The following is a 22,568-nucleotide window of genomic DNA, read 5'->3' as shown; positions in this document are numbered from 1 at the left end:
CTGTAGCCAGTAGCAATCTATTACGCACCACCTTGCTTCAGGTGCCTTTTAATGGAGTTATTTTACAAATAATATGGTTTACTGTATACATACCCAAACACTTTGTGTTCTAGTAGTATAAATTCTAATATTTGTTACTCAAGAAGCACACAGATATATACAGCACTGCAGTCATACTGTTTAGAAATTCAGCTCTCCAACCAGGCTTGCTAGCCTTAGCTGATAACCTATTGCTCCATCCTGTGTGCTGGGAATGATTGTTAAAGGGCAAAAAAAAAAAAGAAAATTAATGGTATCTATTGACATTTTGCACACAGGCCATCACTAACCACGTGACATTAACCTGTCTGCCATTTTGGACATGTGACAAGCATGGCCACAATATAAGCTCAAGTGAGTAAGAGACCAGTCCATGGCCTTCTGGCAACCACCTGTCATGAGGGGAAATTGAGAATTCACAGGCTGTGAGTGGTTGCTGGAGGTTGATGTCAGTTTCTGGGAAAATGATTGCTAAAGCCCCAGTCTAGGGAAAAATCTATATTCCCAACTAGGTGGGAAAAAAAAATCCCATTTGTGGTTTCCTTGGTAGCTAGCATACTGCTGCAGTTGTAGTTTGATAATAGTGATGGGCTTGTTTCTAGCTAGCTGTAGTGAAACTGTGACAAGTGCAGCACAAACCAGAAATTAAAAAAACATTTGCCTTCAAAGTCACGTGGGACACCTCAATATTCCAGTATACAATGTACCGCTGCCAGCAGAGTCCATTCACCGCACTTAAGAGGCTCTAAGGCGGAGTTGATAAATTCCCCTCTGACACGGAGGCGCTGGTACAGATTCAGGGCCTCCTGAAAGTTTTTCACTTGGGGATCTGGAACAGTAAATATCTGTAATCCCTATAAGCCCCGTCCAGCTCTGGGCCCCCTGAATCATCACACCCCATCCAACCACCCACCCACTTACTCACGCTGTGCTCTTGATTCAGAGTCCCTGCTGAGTAAGAGACCTTATCATCAATAACACATCTCATGTGAAAATGAGAGTTCAGTCTATGTGTAGGCTGCTTATAAATGGAACATTCATTTGACGTTAATATGATATAAACAGATGTAATAGAAGCAAAATTCATGCAGTTGTTGACAAATCCATAGTTTCATCCATGAATTGTGGAAAAAGCTCCTGGAAAATCCAGGGTGTCTCGAACCTTACTTTTGGAAATCAAAAAAAACAACAAAATAATCAGTTTTTCACTTCAAGTTTTCCGTTGCAACTATTTTCAGGTACATAAACAGCTTGAACCGAACAGGTTGTTAATATTTTCGCACAGGTAGAGCTTACCTGTGTCTGCTCGCCGCTCTCTGACCCGCTGGAATACTAGACTCCGCATATCCGAGACCCGAACAAACACGGGTTAGTAAGAAAGCAAACAGGTAAAATAAAGGCTCCATCATTAAGTCCAGTGCAAGCTAAAAACAAATGAATGTCATTTAGGTCAAAAGTTCCTCCAAGAAAAAGCCCCCAGGATACGTTCAGTGACGCACTGTCGGTAAATGAAGGCGCTGAGCCATGACTTCACAGGATGAAAAAGCCCCGCGGAGTCCAGTCAAGTGCATTTCAGACGCTGAACCGCGACTGTGCTGGAGGCTGACTGCTGCTGAAGAGTGGAGTAACAAGTTTCATGAGCTCAATGAGCCCCCATGCCAGCTCTCCCTCTCTCTCCCTCCCCCTCTCTCTGTATGCCCCCCAACCCGCCCCTATTTTTCCGTTTCGTTTTGATACTCAGTACACTGGAAGTGTACTTCACTTTCTGCCCTGCCAAAACAATTTTACAACCAAATAACAATGTTAAACAAATCAACCTCCCAAGAGTGATACTTATCTTCTCATACGTGAATGTTTCACAGAGTATTTTTATTTATTCATTTATTTATTTAACTTTAAAATTTAGTTAACCAGGAAAGGTAGGAAGCAATTGAATCAGAATTGCTTACATGAATAATAACCATGCACTCATAAACGCATACAGCAAAATACACAAAACAAGTACACACACAGCCATGAAAGTTAAAAACTTTAAAGCCAGCAAACCTAAATCATCAGACTAAGATGCAAACTACCACACTTTAAGGCTCATGCGCAGTCCTGCACCCTAATTACATATCCTGGACATAAAAGATGGCCATTGATAGATAGTGTATATAAAGGATGGCTCAGTCAAAAAGGCCACACCCCTAACTCCAGTATCTGGATGGATGAATTACTATTAATAAAAATTTATCTCCAGTACAGAGGCCAAAACAGCTTTTTGTACCAGGCTGTAAATGTGCTTTATAAAGGTGTAAAATTGGACATTTAACCATGGGAGTCTAGCCTCAGGGTTTGCTGTTCGGTCCTCATGCAGATGAGTTTACATTGTGTTTCAGACAAATTATGTGAAAATAGAAGTGTTTTTATGACTGCAGTGTTGACAGAGAATATGTCAGGTCTCTTTATTTTATTTAATCCATAAATGTAGAACTAAATATGACCACTTGTTCTCGTATTATCACTGATTCGTTTAATTCAATGTAAAAATACTGATGTCCAAAATGTTGATATTAATGAAAAACCTCCAGCCTGTGTTAAAAATTGTCTACATTTGTGACCAGCTTATGTCAGCTGAAAGCAAAAGAAAAAAAACTGTACCCTCTGGAGATAAAAAATTATAGCCAAGTGTTAAAAACTGCAGTTCCTCCAGCGGCTGCTTGAGGCTGGCACAAAAAAAAAAGAGTTAATCCCAATAGGTAAAATGGCCTAATTTACAATAACCGTGTTTACACCCTGGTGCAAAAATGCTGTTTGGTCTCAATAGCTAATTTTAACTTTTTAACTTTGAAATGCCATCACTTCCATAAATACTACTATTTGACAGCTTGGGTACAGGAACCAGCTGGGCGCTGTCTGTTACGCGTCCCCAAAGCTAACTCAAGTCACTGAACCCGACCTGCCGATCATATTGGTGGTTTGGTACCGTTTGGAGTCTCTTCAGTAGAATTAACCAACAATGATAAAGCTTACTGTGTGTTACAGATCATCCAAGAAACTCTAGCATTTTATTTATGCGTTACTAATAAGCAGGTATCTGCGTCTGTGAGTTGCACCCATACAGTCAGTATTCATGGACCTAGCTAGTTACATTTAGCAAACCAAGCTAGCTCACTTTAGCTAATAAGTTAGCACTATATCTTTGTCTAAATGCAGTCACTTCAGCTCCAAAGAGCCAACATGCTGACAACAATAAAGGCACGGCTGATGAAACAGACTACTGCCAGAGGTATTTTTATAATTTGGGTTTAACTGGCTCTTCACGTAGCCCAGACTTTGAGGTGCCATGGCATATTTGGGAGGCAAAAAACTGACTTATGTGAAAGTGAGACAACCAAATAACAGCCCAGATAGCTCAGTAATAATTACCAGCCCGAGCCTGTGTTGTAGGCATTATCATTTCATGAGGTTATTTATAAGTTAATGTAGGCTAGGCAGCCTGTTTGCTACCTTAAATTAACAAATAAAATTTACTGCCAACACCAGGCTGAATAAACCTTTTGCTAAACTAACACATTAATTACATATGACATGTTGTTTTGTAAAGCTAAGTTATGTGCAACAAAACTCAACAACAAAAGGGCTCTCAATCATTTATTAACCCTCCTTTCAAAGGTAAAAATCTGTATTCAGTGTAAGGATCTTTTATAGTAGGTTGATGGCAGACCTCAGTCTGAGAATGGATGACATCTAACAGCCCAAATAAAAATCGCGCACACACACACAAACCCACACACAGACAGTAAGTAGTAGGAGCTCTTCATCCTCTGGATAAGGAGGCTGTTCATAAGGTGCGATTGATACTGCTGTACTCTCGGAGCCAAGCGACAGCTTGACTTCATGCCATGATTTACGTTGCGCTTCATTTCCTCTTTTACCTCTTTCCTGCTATTATCTGTATCCAAATTGGGCCGACATGCCCAAAAGTTAAAAATAGACAGCTGCAGTCTCAGCAGTTCTCCTGTGAGTGACACAGTGCCCAAAGTCAGTTTAAAAACATCATTTTTATTTGTACATTGTATTAAATTAAATTAAAATGCAATTGGGAACATTTACTGGACTCCCATTGTTGGTGCTCTGTGAGTCAAACAGGAGAAAAAAAAAAAGCTGGGTTTCTTTTTTGGGTTTGGTTATTCATGTTCAGAGAGCCTCGAACATTTTCTGTTTCCTTCTGAGCAACTTTTGTGAGAATCGCTGTAGGAGGCTGTTTTCTTTTCCTGGACTTCCATCGGTCTGTTGGTTTATTTCCATGCTTTCACTCACTAAAAGCTGTGCATCTCCTCCACTGCTGCCACAGAAGAATGCCCTGCTCAGCAGCCCTCCCATCACCCCGCAAATGAGATCAGCTCTCCCAGCTGCGCTATTGCAGACTCCCCACTGAGAGCAGAGCCAGGCATGCTGAGGAGGATGAGACCATAACAGGAACATACAGCTGTTACCTGCTTATGCATGATGTTAAACAGATAGCTGGCAAATTGGTGAAATCATACTAATAAACTCTGCTAGCTCAGAACATTGCTCAAATAAATCGTTGGCATCCACGCACCTGTGTTAAGAAGCCGAATGTGGTACATGTTGTTCCATGACCGCCGTGTTCGCCTTTCTTTTTTATGCACTTTACCAAGTAACTCAGCGTCCTCAGAAATCAGTGTGACAGTTAACAAAGCATCTGGTGGGCTTAAAAAATTAGCCTTTGACCAGTTCTAGCTTTGCGAACTTGATTGCCAGCACAGTGACCCCTGACCTCTGTAGATCCATGCCATGCTATGCACTAAATCCCTGCCAAACAAAAGCTGGAACATATTAATCAGATTGGGAAGTAGTGACCTCTGTTTAGTAATGGTAGACCCACTGTACTTTTTCCAAAAGGCTCATGGCTCATTAACTGTTGCTGCAGGCTATAATGTTGCTACTGTACCTTTCAAATGGCCTGTTGCTGGTCTGAGATGAAGGCCAGCCTGCAGTCTAGGTGATAAGGGTGAGAATAAATGAGAGGCCTCACAAACCACGTGATGTGTGACACAAGCCAGATATAAGAAGGATCTAAACTTTAACTGGTGTGAAATGTTGGGAAGGGGCGAGGGCTGTGAAGAACAACGGCGTTCATCATGATGGAATGTGCAAAATATTGCCCACACTCCCCTTAGTCAACTATAAATCTTAAAAAATGGATTATTTTGGACAGACACATGGACACAGTGACACCCTGTTGTTTTCAGACAAAAATCCTCCTCTAAATTACTTCCTTTTCTGAAGCCAAACTTTCCCAAGATTAATTGGTACCACTTCCCGAATAAGATGTGAAAATTAGTACCAGTTGGAATTTAGAAGTGCTACAAGTCCATGTGTCAATTGGAGACAGGTGTTGGCAGCTTATCTACTGCACATTTTAAGCAAACTTCATTCAGTTCATTCAGCTTCTGTTTGCTCTTCACAGCACAACATACAGTAACAGTCAAAAGTGTGGATACACTCACCTGTTCATGAGTGAATGTCTCCAAACTCTTGACGGGTATTTTATAACTCAGGAGTCTACTGATTTAAACAGCACAGGACGTTTTTTCCCCCTACAGTAAAAGTCCCTTTACATCGAAAAAGCAAGATGTTAGCTGTGGACATTACACATCACTGAGAAAAATAAATGACTGTACAGTAATACAAGGTCCTCTTTCTAAATTGTTTTAATGCCACAATTAATGCTACCATTTACTTCTTATATGGCTAAGGCAATATAGTTGTGCTCATCTAGTGCTTTGAGCTTAATGCTAACAATAAAAAAGAGAAACACGCACATCCAAAAAATTAACCAGGGTGCTGGATCCAAGCAAAACGCAATGAAAAAGGAGGAGGTTCGCACACCAAAAAGCTGTGTGAGGACCTCCTCCTTTAACATGAATATGCTAACAAAAAATAAAGCACAGCATAGAAGTAGCAAAGACTGAAGTTTCTCTAATGACTGCTTAATGCTGACTCCAAATGCACATTGAGGCACACAATGCCTCAATAAGGAAAGTAGCTATTGGCTGTCCTAAAAGTTGCTGTATGACATCATCTAATTTGCATAATTGGTCATTTGCATGTAGTTGCAATCAAGGCTGTAGGAGAGAGGAATAACATCTTTGGAGCATGGAATTCTCAAATTAAAGACATGAATTGGCGCAGAGCCTGGCGTGTTCCCTTTAAGGTTTTATTATCTAACAAAGTTAGAGAACTATATCTTAAAATATTACACAACATTTATCCAACAAATATAAACGGCTGCATGACCTCAGATACCTGTCCCCCCTGTTTGTTTCTGTTGTTTGTACTTCTCTTGGATGGGTGTTCTGGAACGCAAATTCCGTTATATGTTTACATATAATGACAATAAAGTCTTTTTGAATCTTGAATCTTGAATATATATTTCTAGATTCTCAGATGCTGATGATAAATGTATTTTTTGTCAAATTGAATCTGAAAGTATCATTTATTTTATTAATGTTCATTTTCTGTTACTTTTTGGAAAGACGTGGTCAAATTTTTATTTAACAAAACTACAGTTAATTTTCAATTAAAAGAGAAAAAAAAATGTTTGTTTTTTTTCCTCAAAATAGGTATAACATTATCAACCTTTTTATTTTATTGGGTAAATTTCACATTCATAAAGCAAAGTTGTCAAAAGCAACCCCATCATTTATGTTATTTTTAATTGAAATGAAATTCTACTTTGTCTCTAAAATATTTAGAAGATAGCAAGAAATGTTTATCAGCCCTTCAGTTTTATTTAGAATACCTTGAATGAGATTATCTGCCTCTTTTTTTCTTTTTCTTTTATTTATGTATCTATTTCCTCACTATTTATTATTCTTCTTGCTTTATATAAATACTATCTTGTTTTTGGTCTCCTATAAATTACTCATAGGTTAAGGGATGGCATTGTCTCAACGGTTGACACAGCGACAGCAGAGGATTACAGGTTTCCGGCCTATCTCCAAAACTCTCCAAAAGTCGCTGACGTCACCGGAAAAAGTTGCTAAGGTTGTCACTAGTCCTTTTTTTAAAAAAGTCACTAGGAAACGTCACTAGCGACATTGTCGCTAAATTGGCAATACTGCAAATGCAAGTCTATCCCCCATCATTCCTAGTGTGCTGACACATGTAGCTATAGCCTGTTAGGCCTGACCGCCACTAATTTAACTGAACTGGACCTCTTCATCATGTTTGCGCTTTTGTTGCCTTTCTGAGATTTTTTTTTAATTCAAATTGAGTTATCTATCAAATAATAAGGTTTGCTAAGTGGTACAAACTGTCCAAGAAGTTTTGCTTCAGTTTTGGTGAATGAATTTCTGTTATTTTACTTACATGCCACTAATTAGCAGTGTGTGCATGTATTTTGCACCCATACAGTTTGTGAATGAACTTGCTAGCTGGCATTAGCTGATAGATAAGCACTGGACCTTCTTGTCCAAATAGTCACATCTGGCTCCAAATACAACGTGGTGGCAGCCAAAAGCTAATCTTGACCTTCAAAAATACCAAACAAAATGTAAGATGGATGTTGCTACCATGACTTCTCCCACTGGACTGTCAAATCCTGTTCTAAAGGCTCAAGATAAGCATTTCGCTGTCAACATCTTGACATCTGTCCGGTGAGTTGAAACCGGATGTGGCGAAGGGTGGATCTTCACCATGTAGTTGGTTGGTTTGGTTCAAGGCTTAAAACTCTTTATAGAAGGATTTTGTGAAACATCAATGGAGAAATGGATGGGAAATTGACTTCTGGAAGTGAATCCCTAAAACCGTGGGCAGTCACTGTCTGTAGGAGTCACAAATTGTAGGAAACTGTAGGAATCACAAACTGTAAGAATGAAAGTCTTTTTACAGCCACAGCTATCGCCCCCTGGCGGTCTTTAAATAACAATCCAGGTTTAAGTCACTTGTGTGCGGGCTTCTTTTTTCAGACCTGAGAGCTACAGGCATTTTTTAATGCTACTGTATTAATGTTCAAAATCTACAACCAACCGTTTGGCTATAGCTCACCTGGTTTACCCATATGCCAAAAGCCTGCAGGGGCCTGAATTTGAGTCTGCCTCGACTACTTCATGCATGTTATTCCCTCTCATGGTCACCCTAGCTTCTTGTGACTTTCTAATGTCTTATTCAAAATTAATGCTAAAAATTCCTCCCATAAAAAAGCAAACAAACAAAGATACAAACAAAAAACAATGGCTGACATCTCAGTGGCTGTGGATAGATTTTATATACAGTCTGTGATGCTAACATGCAGACAGTGCTAACTTGTTAAAGTTTTAGTAGTTCAATGGCCATGGATGGATGGTTAGCATGCGTCAGTGTGCTAATTATCAATTAAAATAAAGTATCAACTGATTGCTCTGAGTTAGAGTTAGGGGTTTTAGTTCATGTGATCCACATATATCAACAAGCTGAGTGGGCCAGACCAGTAAAACCACTACATTAAATCTATAAAAACACCAAAAAATGTTCCCTTTCTTTTGGTGTATGTATGACAGTCTAAATTGTCTTAAGAAGAATAAGGGCAGTTTCACAAGTATGCCCTTGTCTTTACAAAGAAACACTACTGGCAGAACTAGAAGAACCATATTGGCATGGGTCCTTGGGTTAAACATTACTTTGTTATGGTTTGGCAGGCCATCGTGAACTGAACAATGATTCAGACATCTAGCTTACATGAAATTAACAGACACTTTCAACCCTTTCCAAAAGTCTAAAAATGATCCACCCCTTTGCCACAATTTTCACACTTTGCAAAGCCAGCCAGTGGTCTGGACTGGATACTTTGGGACCAGTAAAGGGAATTACCCATGCAATAAGGATCCATCCTGAAGGTAACAAGGATGTTTGTACCACATTTTTTGATAGCTGAAGATGGTTTTGCCTTTTTTTCATTAAAACCCATAAAGCGGCCTCATGATGGAAAAGTATGGGGAAGTAATTAAGGCTTCATTCTCTGGATACCATGAATGTATGTGTTACATGTGCCAATCCAAGCAAATTATTTTCAGATATTTTATTCTGGAGCCATGCTAGTACAAATATCATGTTGGTACTACTTCCTCACTCCAGGGTCCCCAAAGCTTGACCTTGCTCTGGCCCCAAAGCTGTGCATAACCTTCATATAGACACTGTCCCAGAGCCAGGGAGCTCAATACCATCTGCCACTGTGACAGGCTTTGTGTGTGCTGCAGACTGAAACTTGCTGATGAGCCTCTTCTGCTTTCCGTCCTCACATTTTGCTTCATTTCACAGGAATCTCTGGCTCTTTCATCGGTTTATGCGGTTACACTGTGAGGCTGCCTTTGAAAAATGCAACTGGACGACATTTCTTTCCCTTTCCTGTGGTTATGGATTAATTGCATCTTTCTTAGAGGAACAAGCTTCCACAGGGATGTGCTCTGATAGACCATTCGAGCTGCTCGGCGTTCGCTGCATGGGCCACTGGACTCTTGACCAAAGCCCTTGGGAAGATTAACATTCCTGCGGAGGGGGGGGTGGAGACCACTGCATCACTGCCATTATAAATAGGCAAGATTAGGCCGTACACAACAAAACAAACAACAAGCCTTTCTGTGGTAGAAACATACAATATGTGTGGATCAAGGCATTGTTCCTGTAAACAGTTCGCATACAAGTTGGTGTGTATTTAGAAAAATGTGTATTACATGATTTTCAGTTGCTCCCATTGTGCCCGTTTCATTTTTTATCTACTCCCACCGCTTCCTTCAAGTCTTTATCTAGACTTTGTGTGTGTGTGGTTTTGACCGGCGCATGTTTCCGATGCTTTGCAGCTGCCATCTTGACATTCTTCGTGGCTTGGCCTGCATTTCACATTTGTGCAGGTCAGGGGATTTTGTTTGCCTTAACTATTGTGGGAGACCCCCAGTTGTTATTTCGCACTTTGGAGGAACCTTTAAATGCCTCTTCTAGTGTGGTATGCTCTGCTGCGCTGAAAGGACTTGAGCCTCGGGGGAGGTGGCTCTGGAGTGGATTTCCATGAAGCTCTGGACTCACTAAATGAGTCTCAACTCACTGACTGATTTTTTTCTTTGCAGGCTTTTGTCCCCCCCCCCCCGAGGCCATTTGTACTCACAAGACAAACTAGCTTCATATGTCACACTGCTTTGTGTGTACAGCAAACATACAGTAGTCCTGAGCAAACTCGCACACAAAGTGCTTTCATGTTTTCCAGACTTTACACAAACAGCAGGAGCCACTGTTTCCGAAACTTATCTCCACTCTTTTATAGTCCCCCAGCAGAAAAGTGGCCAATCTTTTAAACTCACCTCAGACAGAGAGAGACAAAAAATAAAAGTGAACGTGGTGAGCCTGACTGGATTAAGACGCAGCGTTTGGCTTTCATTATTAGAGTTGCTATCAAGAGTCAAAATGTCAAAAGCTAAATTTAGAGGAAATAATAGGCAGTGGTGTGTTCATGGTCCAAATAAAGGTCATGTAAATACACGTTCCTTCTGGCAGTGACCCTCGTTCACATGCTGTAGCACAAGTTTAATAATCTTGAAATTTGAGTGCTGCAGCGCTGTGACGGCCTCATGTTTACGATGGCTCGTGTCCTCCCACGATTTCAGGATTCTGTTGTTGGACTGTGATCAAAGCATTAAAGCACTGTTAGGATGATGAATGTTATGTTTCACTTCTTTAATCCTGCTGAATTTAGCCACAGTGGTCAAATATTTCTGGTAACACTGAGCAATAAAATAAAGCAGAGAATTTCCAGCATGTATAAAAATCAGCAGTTACTGGCTCATAGCATCTTGGTACCTTTCAAAGAATAGAAAAGCACAGACCCAAAACGTTAACAGCCCTCTTCAAGTTAGGCATTGTTTGCCCTCCAAAAGTTCAGATTCAAAAGGTAAGTAATTGATGGCTGACATCCACCTAATGGTGGTGCTGTTTTTGTCATTGCTACTTCACTATCATGGCTTATTGAGCACTTAATGGAACTGAGCCATCTAATGCCTTTTCTTAGTTTAAGCCACACATACAGTATAGGGTTATAGGGCTGGACTGTTATGTAAAAAAATGCCAAAGGTTTCAAACGGCTCAGGCTTCAGACTCCTCTGAATTCTCCTTTTTAATGTTAATTAACTTCTACAGTATCGGTTCCCAATTATGTTGTTTTAATCCTTAATCGGTTTTTATTAGCTTCCAGAGTGAGCCTGTTCATTTCAGTTTAGTTCTTATTATTTGAAAATGTTTGATTTCAGTTTTCATTAGTGTCGGTGTTGGTTTGAACCTGTTTCATTAACATTTCATTTGTTTGAGACTGGGAGGAGATACAAACCCAGCCTCAGGGGATCACAAACGAGTGCCCTCCATGTGCCAGTCCCAAGCCTGGAAAAAAATGGGAGGGTTGTGACAGGAAGGGCATCCGGCTCAGAAGCTGTGCCAAATCAAATAAACAGATCCATCTGCTGTGGCGGTATTAAACTTGTGGCGACCTTTAGTGAAATAAGCGAGCAGCCAAAAGTACTGAATATGCCAGGAGCAAGACTGAACAAGTTAAGAATGGCTATTACAATACAAGTGATGTTGCCATTTCCAGTTAAGAATGAGACTCCAGTTTGGGTTCTGGGAGACAGACTTTCCTGATAAAGCTTGTATTTTGATCTGAGTCCGGTAGTCCTGAACCATCCCTTAGTCATGCGGCTATAGGCTCTGGCTGCAGGGGGATTTCCCATGATGCACTGAGCATTTCGTCTGCCCTCTTTTCATTCTCCATTTATTTACACATCACTACTGCATGTCATTAAGCTTTGTCCTCTCTCCAGTATTTTGGGTTTAGTCCTTGTTTCTCTGTTTTCTTCTTTTTCCTCTCAGCCCCAAAAGTGGTCACAGTCGATGGCTGCCCCTCCCTGAGCCTGGTTCTGCTGGTTCTGTTGAGATGGAGTTCTTCCTCCCCACAGTAAAACTATACTAGAATAAAAATACAAACAAGCACAACAGACATATTTTATTTAATGCGTTGGTCTACACTAGCTACAAACTTACTGTATCTTGTCTGTGCTGCTGGCAGGTAGCATGTTGTGGGATTATCAGGGCTGCTTTTTTCTTTCTTTCTTTTTTTTGCTGAAAGTGTGTGTGTATGTGTGTGTGTGTGTGTGTGTGTGTGTGTGTGTGTGTGTGTGTGTGTGTGTGATAGCTGGGAAAAGTCCCGTGAGAATGGTGAGATTGAACCAAAGTTGCAACCCAAAAAAACTGAACACCAAAAACTTTGATAAGTCTGTTTAATCTCCAGGGACAGCTTAAAGTTTACTGTGGCTTTGTCACTGCAGGCCACACCTTCAACATTACACACAGTTTTCCAACCACAATGGTAATATACAAATACTGACTACAGCAGCTTTAAAATGGACTCAACTGCAATTCATGCGCAGATTCATGTTTGTACTTCCACCTTAAAAACTTGCAAAATCTGATACCCTCCACACTAACACAGGCACGCTTCCTCTTATTTTTTTAAAGATAATGTCTCATTATGATCATATGTGGAAATAAATAGGCAGACTCGGGCCTTGGCCGTTGATATGCATTCTGCTGTGCTTTAGCTGCTGTCCCAGGGATGCCGGGTGGGGCGCAGGGGAAACAATTTCTCTGTCATTATAGTCATTACCCCCAGGCCTTATCATCACGGATGTTAGTCTAAGAAGTCTGCATTAACACAGGCCTTGTGAGGATGGGGATAGTATTATCCTTCATGAGGGTGAGGATGTCCTGAATTGGCTCAGTCTAAGAATTTCAGTTTTCTGAAGTACGTGTTCATTCATTTTATTTATTTATGCACTCACTGGCAGTGCATCATGCTCCCATACACATGGTCTCTTATTGTCCTAGCTTAAAAGAAAGCAGGAGATTATTAGGGAAACCACGCAGTGCAAATGGATAACTGATGCAGGGTGTAAGCTATCAATTTACTCCAAAGTGCCACATGCCTCTATAAAAGCAATAATCAGGCATATTCTACAAAGGAACAGCTCCAGTTCTTTTGTATTCTTTACCCCGGGTAATTGCCGACGTCTACGTGCCTTTTATTTTATGACCCTTTGTGTGCTGCTTAATAGCTGCCAATGATGGCACAGTGCGTGAATGACGGGATGACTTTTAGTGCGATTCCCTTGTTGTCTTACGAGATGAAACTGGCCTCCTGTGTGGGCTTTGTTTGAAGAGGTTGAGCTCATAATCAAACCTCGAGGGAGTTGCAGCAGGATGTTTATGGGGATGTGAGGTAGAATAAATTAGGAACTGCAGGGCTTTAGACACCAGAGACCCTCACTAAACATCTACACGTATGCACGCTCATTCCCACAGATAAACACATGCATACCAATCTGTGTATTCTGCAAAGATCCTCAAAGTCCAGTAAATCCAGAAACCGCCACCAAGCTAAACTTCACCGACACCACTTTTATATTCAGTAAAATGCCTTAACAAGTGCTGTTTAATTTTGTTGTGCTCAGTGAGTGGACTATAAAAGTCCTTTTCTCACATTATGTGCAGGGGAGGCCAGATTGGGGAGTTCAGCACAGGAGGAAAGGACAGACAGACAGGAAGAGAAAGAGGAAGAGTCCATCAATTCGGTGTCCATCCGCCAAAACTGAACCTTGATCCTACACCTGAACCAAGTCCAACATAATCGCCCACACATGGTCACCATACTCGAACACAGCTGTAAATAAAAACAACAGATTTGCACAATTTCTCAATTTATGTGCGCCTCACTTGCTGCCTAATGATTACCATGTGTTTGCAGGAATCGCATACATCCCTGCCGCTGTGTACAGCATCCCTCTCGTGGGAAAACTTACTCGTGTTTGAAACTGCATAGTCTTTATTAGCTGCTTGTTTTGTCTGTTTTGGTGCAGCCCGATATGAACTTTCACTCTGAGGCTGGTACTCCAGGGAAAACATTAGTCTGAATAGAACTGGTAGATTCTGGCACAATAACAAGCTTGTTCTGACATTTACTTGGTGCTCTACAGATTGAGTGCTTATTTGTGCTTTGTACTATAATGGAAGGTTAAACATTTGAGTGCTGAAAAAACTATTTAAGACCTTTCGTCCCCCAACAAAGGAGAAATAGTGCTTCTTCCTAAACTGAAGGACAAGCAAAGTTGACCTTATACCAAAAAGTGACCCCTGTAGGACCAGGTCAGAAGGTCAGAAGAGCTGTGAGTGTTCCCTTCAAATGAAAAGAAAAATCAATGTTATCTACACATAAAAATACATTTTTTCTTAAGTTCTTGCACCATTCTACACTCTATACTTTAACCTATTGGTAATCCTACACTATATGATCCAACTCGTGAAAATATTTACATTGTTCTCCCAAAATCAGAGTCAGGTAGGTCTTTCCCAGAAAAAAAAAATATCCCCATAGGTGGTCATATGTTTTCTGTTTCCAGAAGCAACAGCAGCGGTCCACATGGTATAATGAGAAGAATACGTCAGGGTATTGTAAGTTATTATGGCTACGGTAGCTGAAAAAGAGAAGGAAAAAAGAAAACAAAAAAGGAAAAAGTAAACAAGATAAAGTCATACAATATTCAAGATTCATGCGTCGGTGCTCCGCAGAGATGATCGCCTTACAAAGACGTCACCAAAGCAAATTAACTCAACATAATCCCCATTCTGAAACGTCCAAAATGAACACTGAAAGGATCCCACACTTAAGTCCCTACAAGGGAAAGTCCGGCTGAGACTTGAGGGTCTTATGGGGCCAAAGGTGTGCTTGACTGCACTTGGTCCAACCTGACCGCTCAACTGATTCCCTCATGTAGCAGAAAGCCAGACTGGCAGCAGCAGCAGCAGCAGCAGCGCCTTTAATGAGAGTCAGAGTTTAAAAGATAAAAATAAAAAAGCTAAAGGCTTGAAAGTGAAGAAAGCACTTTTTCCTGGGGGTTTGAGAGAGAAGGAAAGAGACGAAAACAAGGTTAGCTCTTTCTGTGTGTGCATGCTTGTCCGCCACCACCTACACCGGCTGTCGCCTCCAGCAGCAGGTTCAGCTGCAGAGGCAGGAGTTTAACAGTGAAACCCCATCCAAAGCAAACAGCACGCTGCCTCTGTTTCACTCTGGATTCACACTAGTTGGAATTTTTGTTTTCTAAAAGGTGTTCTTTGTCCCCGCTGACGTGTATTTATCTGGTGAGGCACGTGGGAGTCCACCCTTACTTAAAGCTGGCCCATGGGGCCTGTTTGGCTGAAACAGATACATACAGCTACCTGAATATATTACACTGACAGTTGGGAGCAAAGTTGGTTACTGGTCCTCACAGACCTTTTCCCGCACCCCACACCTCCTCCTCTGCTTTCCTTCCTGCACATTTTCCCCTCCAAGGAAAGCTTTTAGCCAGAGAAATGTGAATTGCTACTACTGCACATACCTCCAGTTGCAACAACGTATTTCTTTATTAACAATCGCAGCTCCTCCCTGTGCTTTCATGTGGATGAGCACCATAGAATCCATTTTAATTTGAAAACCATAAATAAATGTGTGGAATTTGATGCTAAAAATAGGATTTTATATACTATAGAAAGACGAGCTCAATGTTTTTTCCTTCTCCACCTAAATGGCAAGACTTAGAGGTGATCCCAGCCCACGCACGCCAGCACACAAAGCCAGGCATTCATACGTCCATACACCGTCCTTGACGCCCACAGCTCTGACAGCATAGAAAAAGCAGCAGCCAGCAGGATGGAGAGAAACGTAGAACTGATATTTCATGGAAAGGAAAAACACAGAGACTGTGAATGAACAGTGCCCTCAACACGCCGAGACAGTTTTTAGCACTGAATTCTGAAGGAGTAGTGTTTTGAGGGCAACACAGCAGTGTTTCAAACTTGACCACTTTAAATTATCAGGAAAAGCAAAGGTGGGACTGCCAGCACAGTACATCCCATGAAAGAAAATAAAAGCCTGTCTGAGGGTTTGGAGCTGAGACGGCTATTTATAATTTTCTTGTGTCCACTCCCAAAGTTCGAAGGCAAACTCTTCCTTCAAACCTTTATGTCTTTAAACTCTAAACCGGATACTTGACAGCAGCTGTAAAGTTAACAGATCAAACAGCTAGCTTGGTTTATAGGCTTCTTACTCCATACACAGGTCTGCTGAAATATTTTATGGCGTTCCTTTCATTTAAACTCCACAAGCATTTAAAATGAGCTCTGTGACGTTCGGGAAACTGTGAGGCTCATGCTGCTGCAGCAGCTCCTGAATCTGAACAAGACAGTGTATTTAAACCTGGATTACAGGATCTGCACATGAAGGGGGAGAAGTACCTGATACTTGAGTAGTACTTTGGTGGACTTACTAAACTCAGTTCAGTCAGCAGAAGGGCTTGAAGTTCTTTCTATCACAGTCAACTGCAGGGTCCTGTTGCTTAATGACTAGCCAATGAGCATACCCTTAGAATGACCACAGTTTACAAAACGAACGGTGTAATCTGAAACAAGTGACTGAGACCATAAACTCATTAGGAAAGTGTACTATGGTCAGGGCAGAGGGCAGTTTTCCTATAAACATCTATAGGACCATGTTTTTGCAACTGCAGGTATCGCCCCCTGTTGACCGTGAAAAAGAAGGCAGGTATAAGGCACCTCATTGGCTTCGTTTAACAGCTGGCAGCCACACCCTTTTTATACTCTAAACATCATATCATAGAAAATCCATTCTAAGATATTCAGATATAAATTAGACCAAAGTCAACCAAGACAGTTAAGAATGAATTTTTTGGGGTTTTTTTACAAGTAGGGTACCAATCTGTTTGCACATTGGCAACATGTTTAATTCTTGAAAACGGCTTCAAAGAAAACCCTAAATATTGAGGTGGCTGGTCCTTAAGGCCTTAGCTAAAAAAAAAAAAAAATCCCAGTGTTTTCCTTTAATAAACATCAAGGGCTCTGGGTGGCAGCTGTGTGGGAAGGCCAGCCACCTTGACCTCAGCAACACACCACAGATAGGCAGGGCTCACTGATCTGTGAACATGATTTCTTTTATCTCTGAGAACTGGCAGACAGAGTGGTTTGAGTTAGGACTGTTCTCATGCCATGCCATGACATCACTGCCTCTGAAGCACTAAATACTGGACACTACAGATAAATTTCTCAGATGGGGTTCAAGTGGAAGTCTAAAAATATACAGTTAAACATTTGAAAGCACTGTAAATGTTTCTGTTGACGGTCCATAATGAGTTGTGTCTATATTTGTCCTCTATGCCTTTATTTGTCCATCATTATAAAGCACTTTCATTATCTTTATGCTTCACTGGATTGTTGGAAATATACCCAATGAGTCAGCACCTACTCCTGTAGGTCTACTGTCATGGTGAAACACTCCTTTGACGTTGCTTTATTTCTCCTATTTTAATTCCATGCTGTACTTTGGGAATCTCCCTTTTCACGGGGAGTAGAGCAGCAGCCAGCTGATGCATGTCTGCTGAGGTTGTGGGGGGTGGGTCTTTCAGTGTGTAGGTGTATGAAAGCATGAGTGCGTGGGAGATGGTACCTTATGGTATATGTCCTCAGTGTCCAAACATTTATAAAAACATCTTTTTGTAAGTAATTCATTACCCAAGATGAAAAAGGCAGCAAATAACCCAAAACCAGTCTGTGGAATACACTTTTCTGTGAGCAGGTATGTGTGAATTGAGTGTAGTATCAGTTACAGAAACACTATTACACTTCCAAGGGGCCCAGTACAGTAGACATGCAGCCTAGCACCAGGTGGCTAACCACTGACTGTTTGGGGAGCAGAAGGAATCCAGCTAACCTGTTTACTTGACCCCAGCCTGCTATTACTTTGTCACTATATTCAGAAGGGTTGTTTACAGAGGAATTTAACCTACACCACAGTACATTAACTTCTGCCACCAATGTTGACTCTAAAAGTGATTTTAAATTGGCAGCAGCTTAGCCAATGGCAGACCACTTTTTCTCTGGCTATTTGGAGTGTATTTAATACTGAAATGAGCCGGAGGTGGAATAACAGTCAGCCTGCTGCTAATTACTGAGCTCTATGGCCACTCACTTAAACTCACACAAGTTATTTTGTTGTTGTGTGATACTTATTTGGAGTTCTAGACAGAAAAAAAGTTTCAGCCCGGTACGAGATGACCTCAGCATGGCCCAACGCCGTGCAATCAAACGCTGGCTAGAACCCTGCTTACTGTGTAAAGTCTAATATTTTCATGGCTGCTCTCTGATCTGTCAGAGATTAACTCAACTTTATCCATGACTCAAGAACGCTGTAGGGTTGTGTTATACTGTTTTGTGGCGAGAGCAGCAAGAGTGAAGGAGAAGGTTTACAAGATGGTAGTGAGACCTGCTGGGATGGCTGGTTTGGAGATGGTGGCACTGCCAAAAAGACAGCAGACAGAGCTGGAGGTGGCAGGGCTGAAGATTCTAAGATCTTTAATTGGGAAGTGATTAGGATGGACAGGATTAGGAATGAGGTTGAGCGGTTAGGAGACAAAGGCTGAGAGGGTTTGGACGTGTGCAGAGGAGGGATAGTGGATATATTAGACCAGGGGTGGGCAACTCCAGGCCTTGAGGGCTGGTGTCCTGCAGGTTTTAGATGTGTCCCTGATCCAACACACCTGAATCAAATGGCTGAATTACCTCCTCAGTATGCAGTCAAGTTCTCCAGAGTCCTGCTAATGACTTCTATATTTGACTCAGGTGTGTTGGATCAGGGACACATCTAAAACCTGCAGGACACCGGCCCTCGAGGCCTGGAGTTGCCCACCCCTGTATTAGATAAAGGATGCTGAAGATGGAGCTGCCAGGCTGGAGGAAAAGAGGAAGCCCACAGAGGCTCATGGATGTAGTGAAGGAGGACATACAGAGGGTTGGTGTGACAGAAGATGATGCTAGGGAGAGGTTGATATGGCGGTAGATGGAGGGTCACTGTGGTGACCCCTAACGCAAGCAGCCAAAAGAAGAAGGGAAGTTTGAGCCTCCTTTACTCCTTAGTGGGTTTTGCAATACAGCCATAATTACATTACAATAACCTGTGAACTGTGAAGGATCAGGAGCTGAATAAGCTACTCTGTCACTGGCTTGCTGCTTGGGCAGATGGAAACAACTTACAGAGTAACATTTCCTTCTATCTGTAGTTCTGCTCTGATATTCACTCACCTTTTAGCTCTCTTTTGGTCTCCCCCAGCTCCTCAAAAAATATCCTTTATTATGCAAAGTAAGTTGCTAATTAGCTACTGAAGCCAGTGTGAAAGTGCCAAAAACCTGGAATAGTGAATAAAGGCTGGCTTAAATGGAGTTCCCAACTCAGCTAAATGTAAAACCATCTCAGTGAGCTGAAGACACTAAAGATTTAAGATATTATGTGGATCTTTTTGAGCGCTGCCTTCTGTTCTCGATCTCTTTTAAAAAAAAAATAAAAATTATTCTCAGTTATTGGTTACCATGCTTCACTCTTACCATGTTCCTGCTCCTACTGAGTGTCATAACCAACCTGTGTCTGAAGCTGAACTATCTGTTTATCTCTTTTAAGTGCATGTACATGCAGACAGCAACAAAGACAGCATGAGGCATCACTGGGGATGCCCCATGCTGTCTTTTTTCTTTGTCAGTCACTCTATGTGTTATGTCTACCTTATGTCTTCATAAAAAGTCTCTGATGCTCCAGCTGTGGGCAGTTTTACTCCTGTCTCTGATAATACATGGTTTCCAGAGTCTGACTTTATCATGGCATTGTAGGGGCTCATTTAGAAAGTGTAATGTTAAAGACCTGGTGTTGCTGCTGCTGTCAGATGGCCTGTCATTGCGTTGCCTTCAGGGTGTTGCTCACAGAGGCGTGGATTCCAGCTTGTTTTCTGTCTGCATGAGTTTCACAGACTCACACAGCGATCACAGCCAAGAAGCCGTGGAGGAAGCCAGCTGTCGTTTCAGGTGATAGCAAAGCTAGTCAGACATAAGATAAGAGCCGTATTATCTGTGAAGTACAGCAAATCAGAGATACCACAATTAGAAGACAATATCCACCAGGTCACCAGGGGGGCTGTTTAGGATTAGGGTTGGGTTTTATTTTAGCCACATACTAATTACCTTTCTCTGTTAAAAGCTTTTACGCTTAGATGATCTAAAGTGGCAAAATTTATATAAGAGGTGGATAATAACCATATCTAAGCCTGCCAAAGATGTGTCCCCAATTTCCCGGTGGAGGCTGAGGAAATCTGATATATTGTGGTTTACGTGTGTCACTCTTAGAAAATGAATTAACATCTCATGACTACCTATGGCAGCAAAATGACATTAAACTAAAAATTATGATTACACTGGTTCCTCAGTCAGTCCAACACTTTGGTGCACTTAATGTTAGACTGAAGTGCAAATAATAACACGATGAAAATTGATTTATGCTGTAAAAATGACTTTACTTGAGAAATTCAGACAATTTCCAAGATTTTCTAAAATAAGTGCTTCTGTTAGGCTTTGTTTTGTTGGATCCTGGATTTTACCCTTTGCTGAAAGGTTTCCATTTTAGTGGCTTCTGGATTACATCTCTGATATTGGCAGATGGATGGAATTTTGTTGGTCAGAAATGACCATCCTTCATAGAGGACAGTGAGAGACAATGTGAGTTAAAGTTTAACTTAAAAACCTGCAGCAACAAGGTAGCAGAACCTCTTCATTCCAGGTTTCCAGTGCAGGCAGGCCATTACAACATGTGTCTGTGTAGATTCTCAGTTATCCAGGTCATAGTAGTCTCTGGAGCTTGAAAAAAGGCGACTGGACTTCTTTTTGTTTCTTGAAGACGTTTCACCTCTCATCCGAAAGGCTTCTTCAGTTCTCAACCAAATGGTGGAGAGACCCAGGTATTTAAACCCCTGTGGGCGTAGTCCCCTGGAGGTGGTTATGACCCTCTATTGATCGTGTGCTTGAACACATGTGCCCAGGTGTGAAGGGGGCGTGGGTCATATTTAATCAGTGGTTTCAGTTGAAACCAACTTAGGACTCCGCTCCATTGTTTCCTGTGGCCTATTGAGGTCACTGGAACAAAGGTGTGAATGGGGGTTGAGACGTCTGGGAAGGGAGCTCAGGACAGCACTGTAAGCGGGGGAAAGTTGGTGACGTAATCCACCTCCTCTGTTCAATGATGGTTGTTCACAGTGGACATAGATGGCTTCTTTCACTCCTCTTTCAAACCATCTGTTTTCCCTGTCCAAAATGTGGACATTGGCATCCTCAAAAGAGTGCCCTTTTTTCCTTCAGATGCAGATGTACTGCTGAATCTTGTCCTGTCGAAGTGGCTCTTCTATGTTGTGCCATTCGTTTGTGAAGAGGCTGTTTGGTTTCACCAATGTAGAGGTCCGAGCACTCTTCACTGCACTGAACAGCATACACTACATCGCTGATCTTGTGTTTGGCGGGTTTGTCCTTGGGATGAACCAGTTTTTGTCTTAGGGTGTGACTTGGTTTGAAGTATACTGAGATGTCATGCTTGGAGAAAATTCTTCTGAGTTTCTCTGACAAGCCTGACACATATGGGATGACAATGTTGTTCCTCTTGTCCTTCCCATTCTCTGTAGTTTGTGTTTGGCCTTCATTCCTGTGCATCTTAGCTGATTTGATGAAGGCCCAGTTGGGGTAACCGCATGTTTTGAGGGCTTTCTTAATGTGTGTGTGTTCCTTATGCTTCCCTTCTGCCTTAGAGGGAACACTTTCCGCACGGTGTTGTAGGGTCCTGATCACCCCAAGTTTGTGTTCCAGAGGGTGGTGGGAGTCAAAGAGGAGATACTGGTCTGTGTGTGTGGGCTTCCGGTAAACTTCAATGTTGAGGCTTCCATCTTCCTCGATAAGCACCGCACAGTCCAGGAATGGTAACTTGTTATCTCTGGTGTCCTCCCTGGTAAAACGTATGTATTTATCCACTGAGTTAATGTGACGAGTGAAGGCTTCTACTTCTCGGGTTTTGATTTTGACCCAGGTGTCATCTACATATCTGTACCAGTGGCTAGGTGCCGTCCCTTTGAAAGAACCAAGAGCTTTACTTTCCACTTCCTCCATGTAAAGGTTGGCTACAATGGGAGACACTGGGGAGCCCATGGCACATCCATGCTTCTGTCTGTAGAATCCATCATTGTATTTAAAATATGTTGTGGTAAGGCAGAGATCTAAAAGTGCACAAATCTGATCTGGGGTGAAGCTGGTTCTGTTCAGTAAGGAATCGTCTTCCTGTAGTCGTCTTCTGACGGTCTCCACTGCCTCAGTTGTAGGTATGCAAGTGAAAAGTGAAACCACATCAAAGGACACCATGGTTTCATCTGGATCCAGTACAAGATTCTGGACCTTGTTAGTAAAATCTGTAGAGTTTTCAATGTGGTGGGGTGTGATGCCAACAAGCGGTGATAAGATGGTGGCGAGGTGTTTGGAAATGTTGTAGGTGACCGAGTTTATACTGCTGATAATGGGTCGAAGTGGGACTCCTTCTTTGTGGA

General features: G+C 41.7%; 1 protein-coding gene across 1 annotated transcript in view; it reads right to left on the bottom strand.

Annotated features, from left to right (window-relative positions):
* Positions 1 to 1,643, bottom strand: part of emilin1a (elastin microfibril interfacer 1a) — a 29,466-nt gene extending 27,823 nt beyond the window's left edge. The window contains exon 1 of the mRNA XM_030722185.1: positions 1,336 to 1,643. Within this exon, the coding sequence (XP_030578045.1) occupies positions 1,336 to 1,448 (113 nt within the window). The 5' untranslated portion in view covers positions 1,449 to 1,643. The remainder of the gene's footprint in view (positions 1 to 1,335) is intronic.
* Between the last annotated feature and the right edge of the window lie 20,925 nt (positions 1,644 to 22,568).

The sequence above is a fragment of the Archocentrus centrarchus genome, chromosome 24 (genome assembly GCF_007364275.1).
Source record: "Archocentrus centrarchus isolate MPI-CPG fArcCen1 chromosome 24, fArcCen1, whole genome shotgun sequence".
NCBI classification, from domain to species: Eukaryota; Metazoa; Chordata; class Actinopteri; order Cichliformes; family Cichlidae; genus Archocentrus; species Archocentrus centrarchus.
This window is presented reverse-complemented; position numbering and strand designations above follow the sequence as displayed.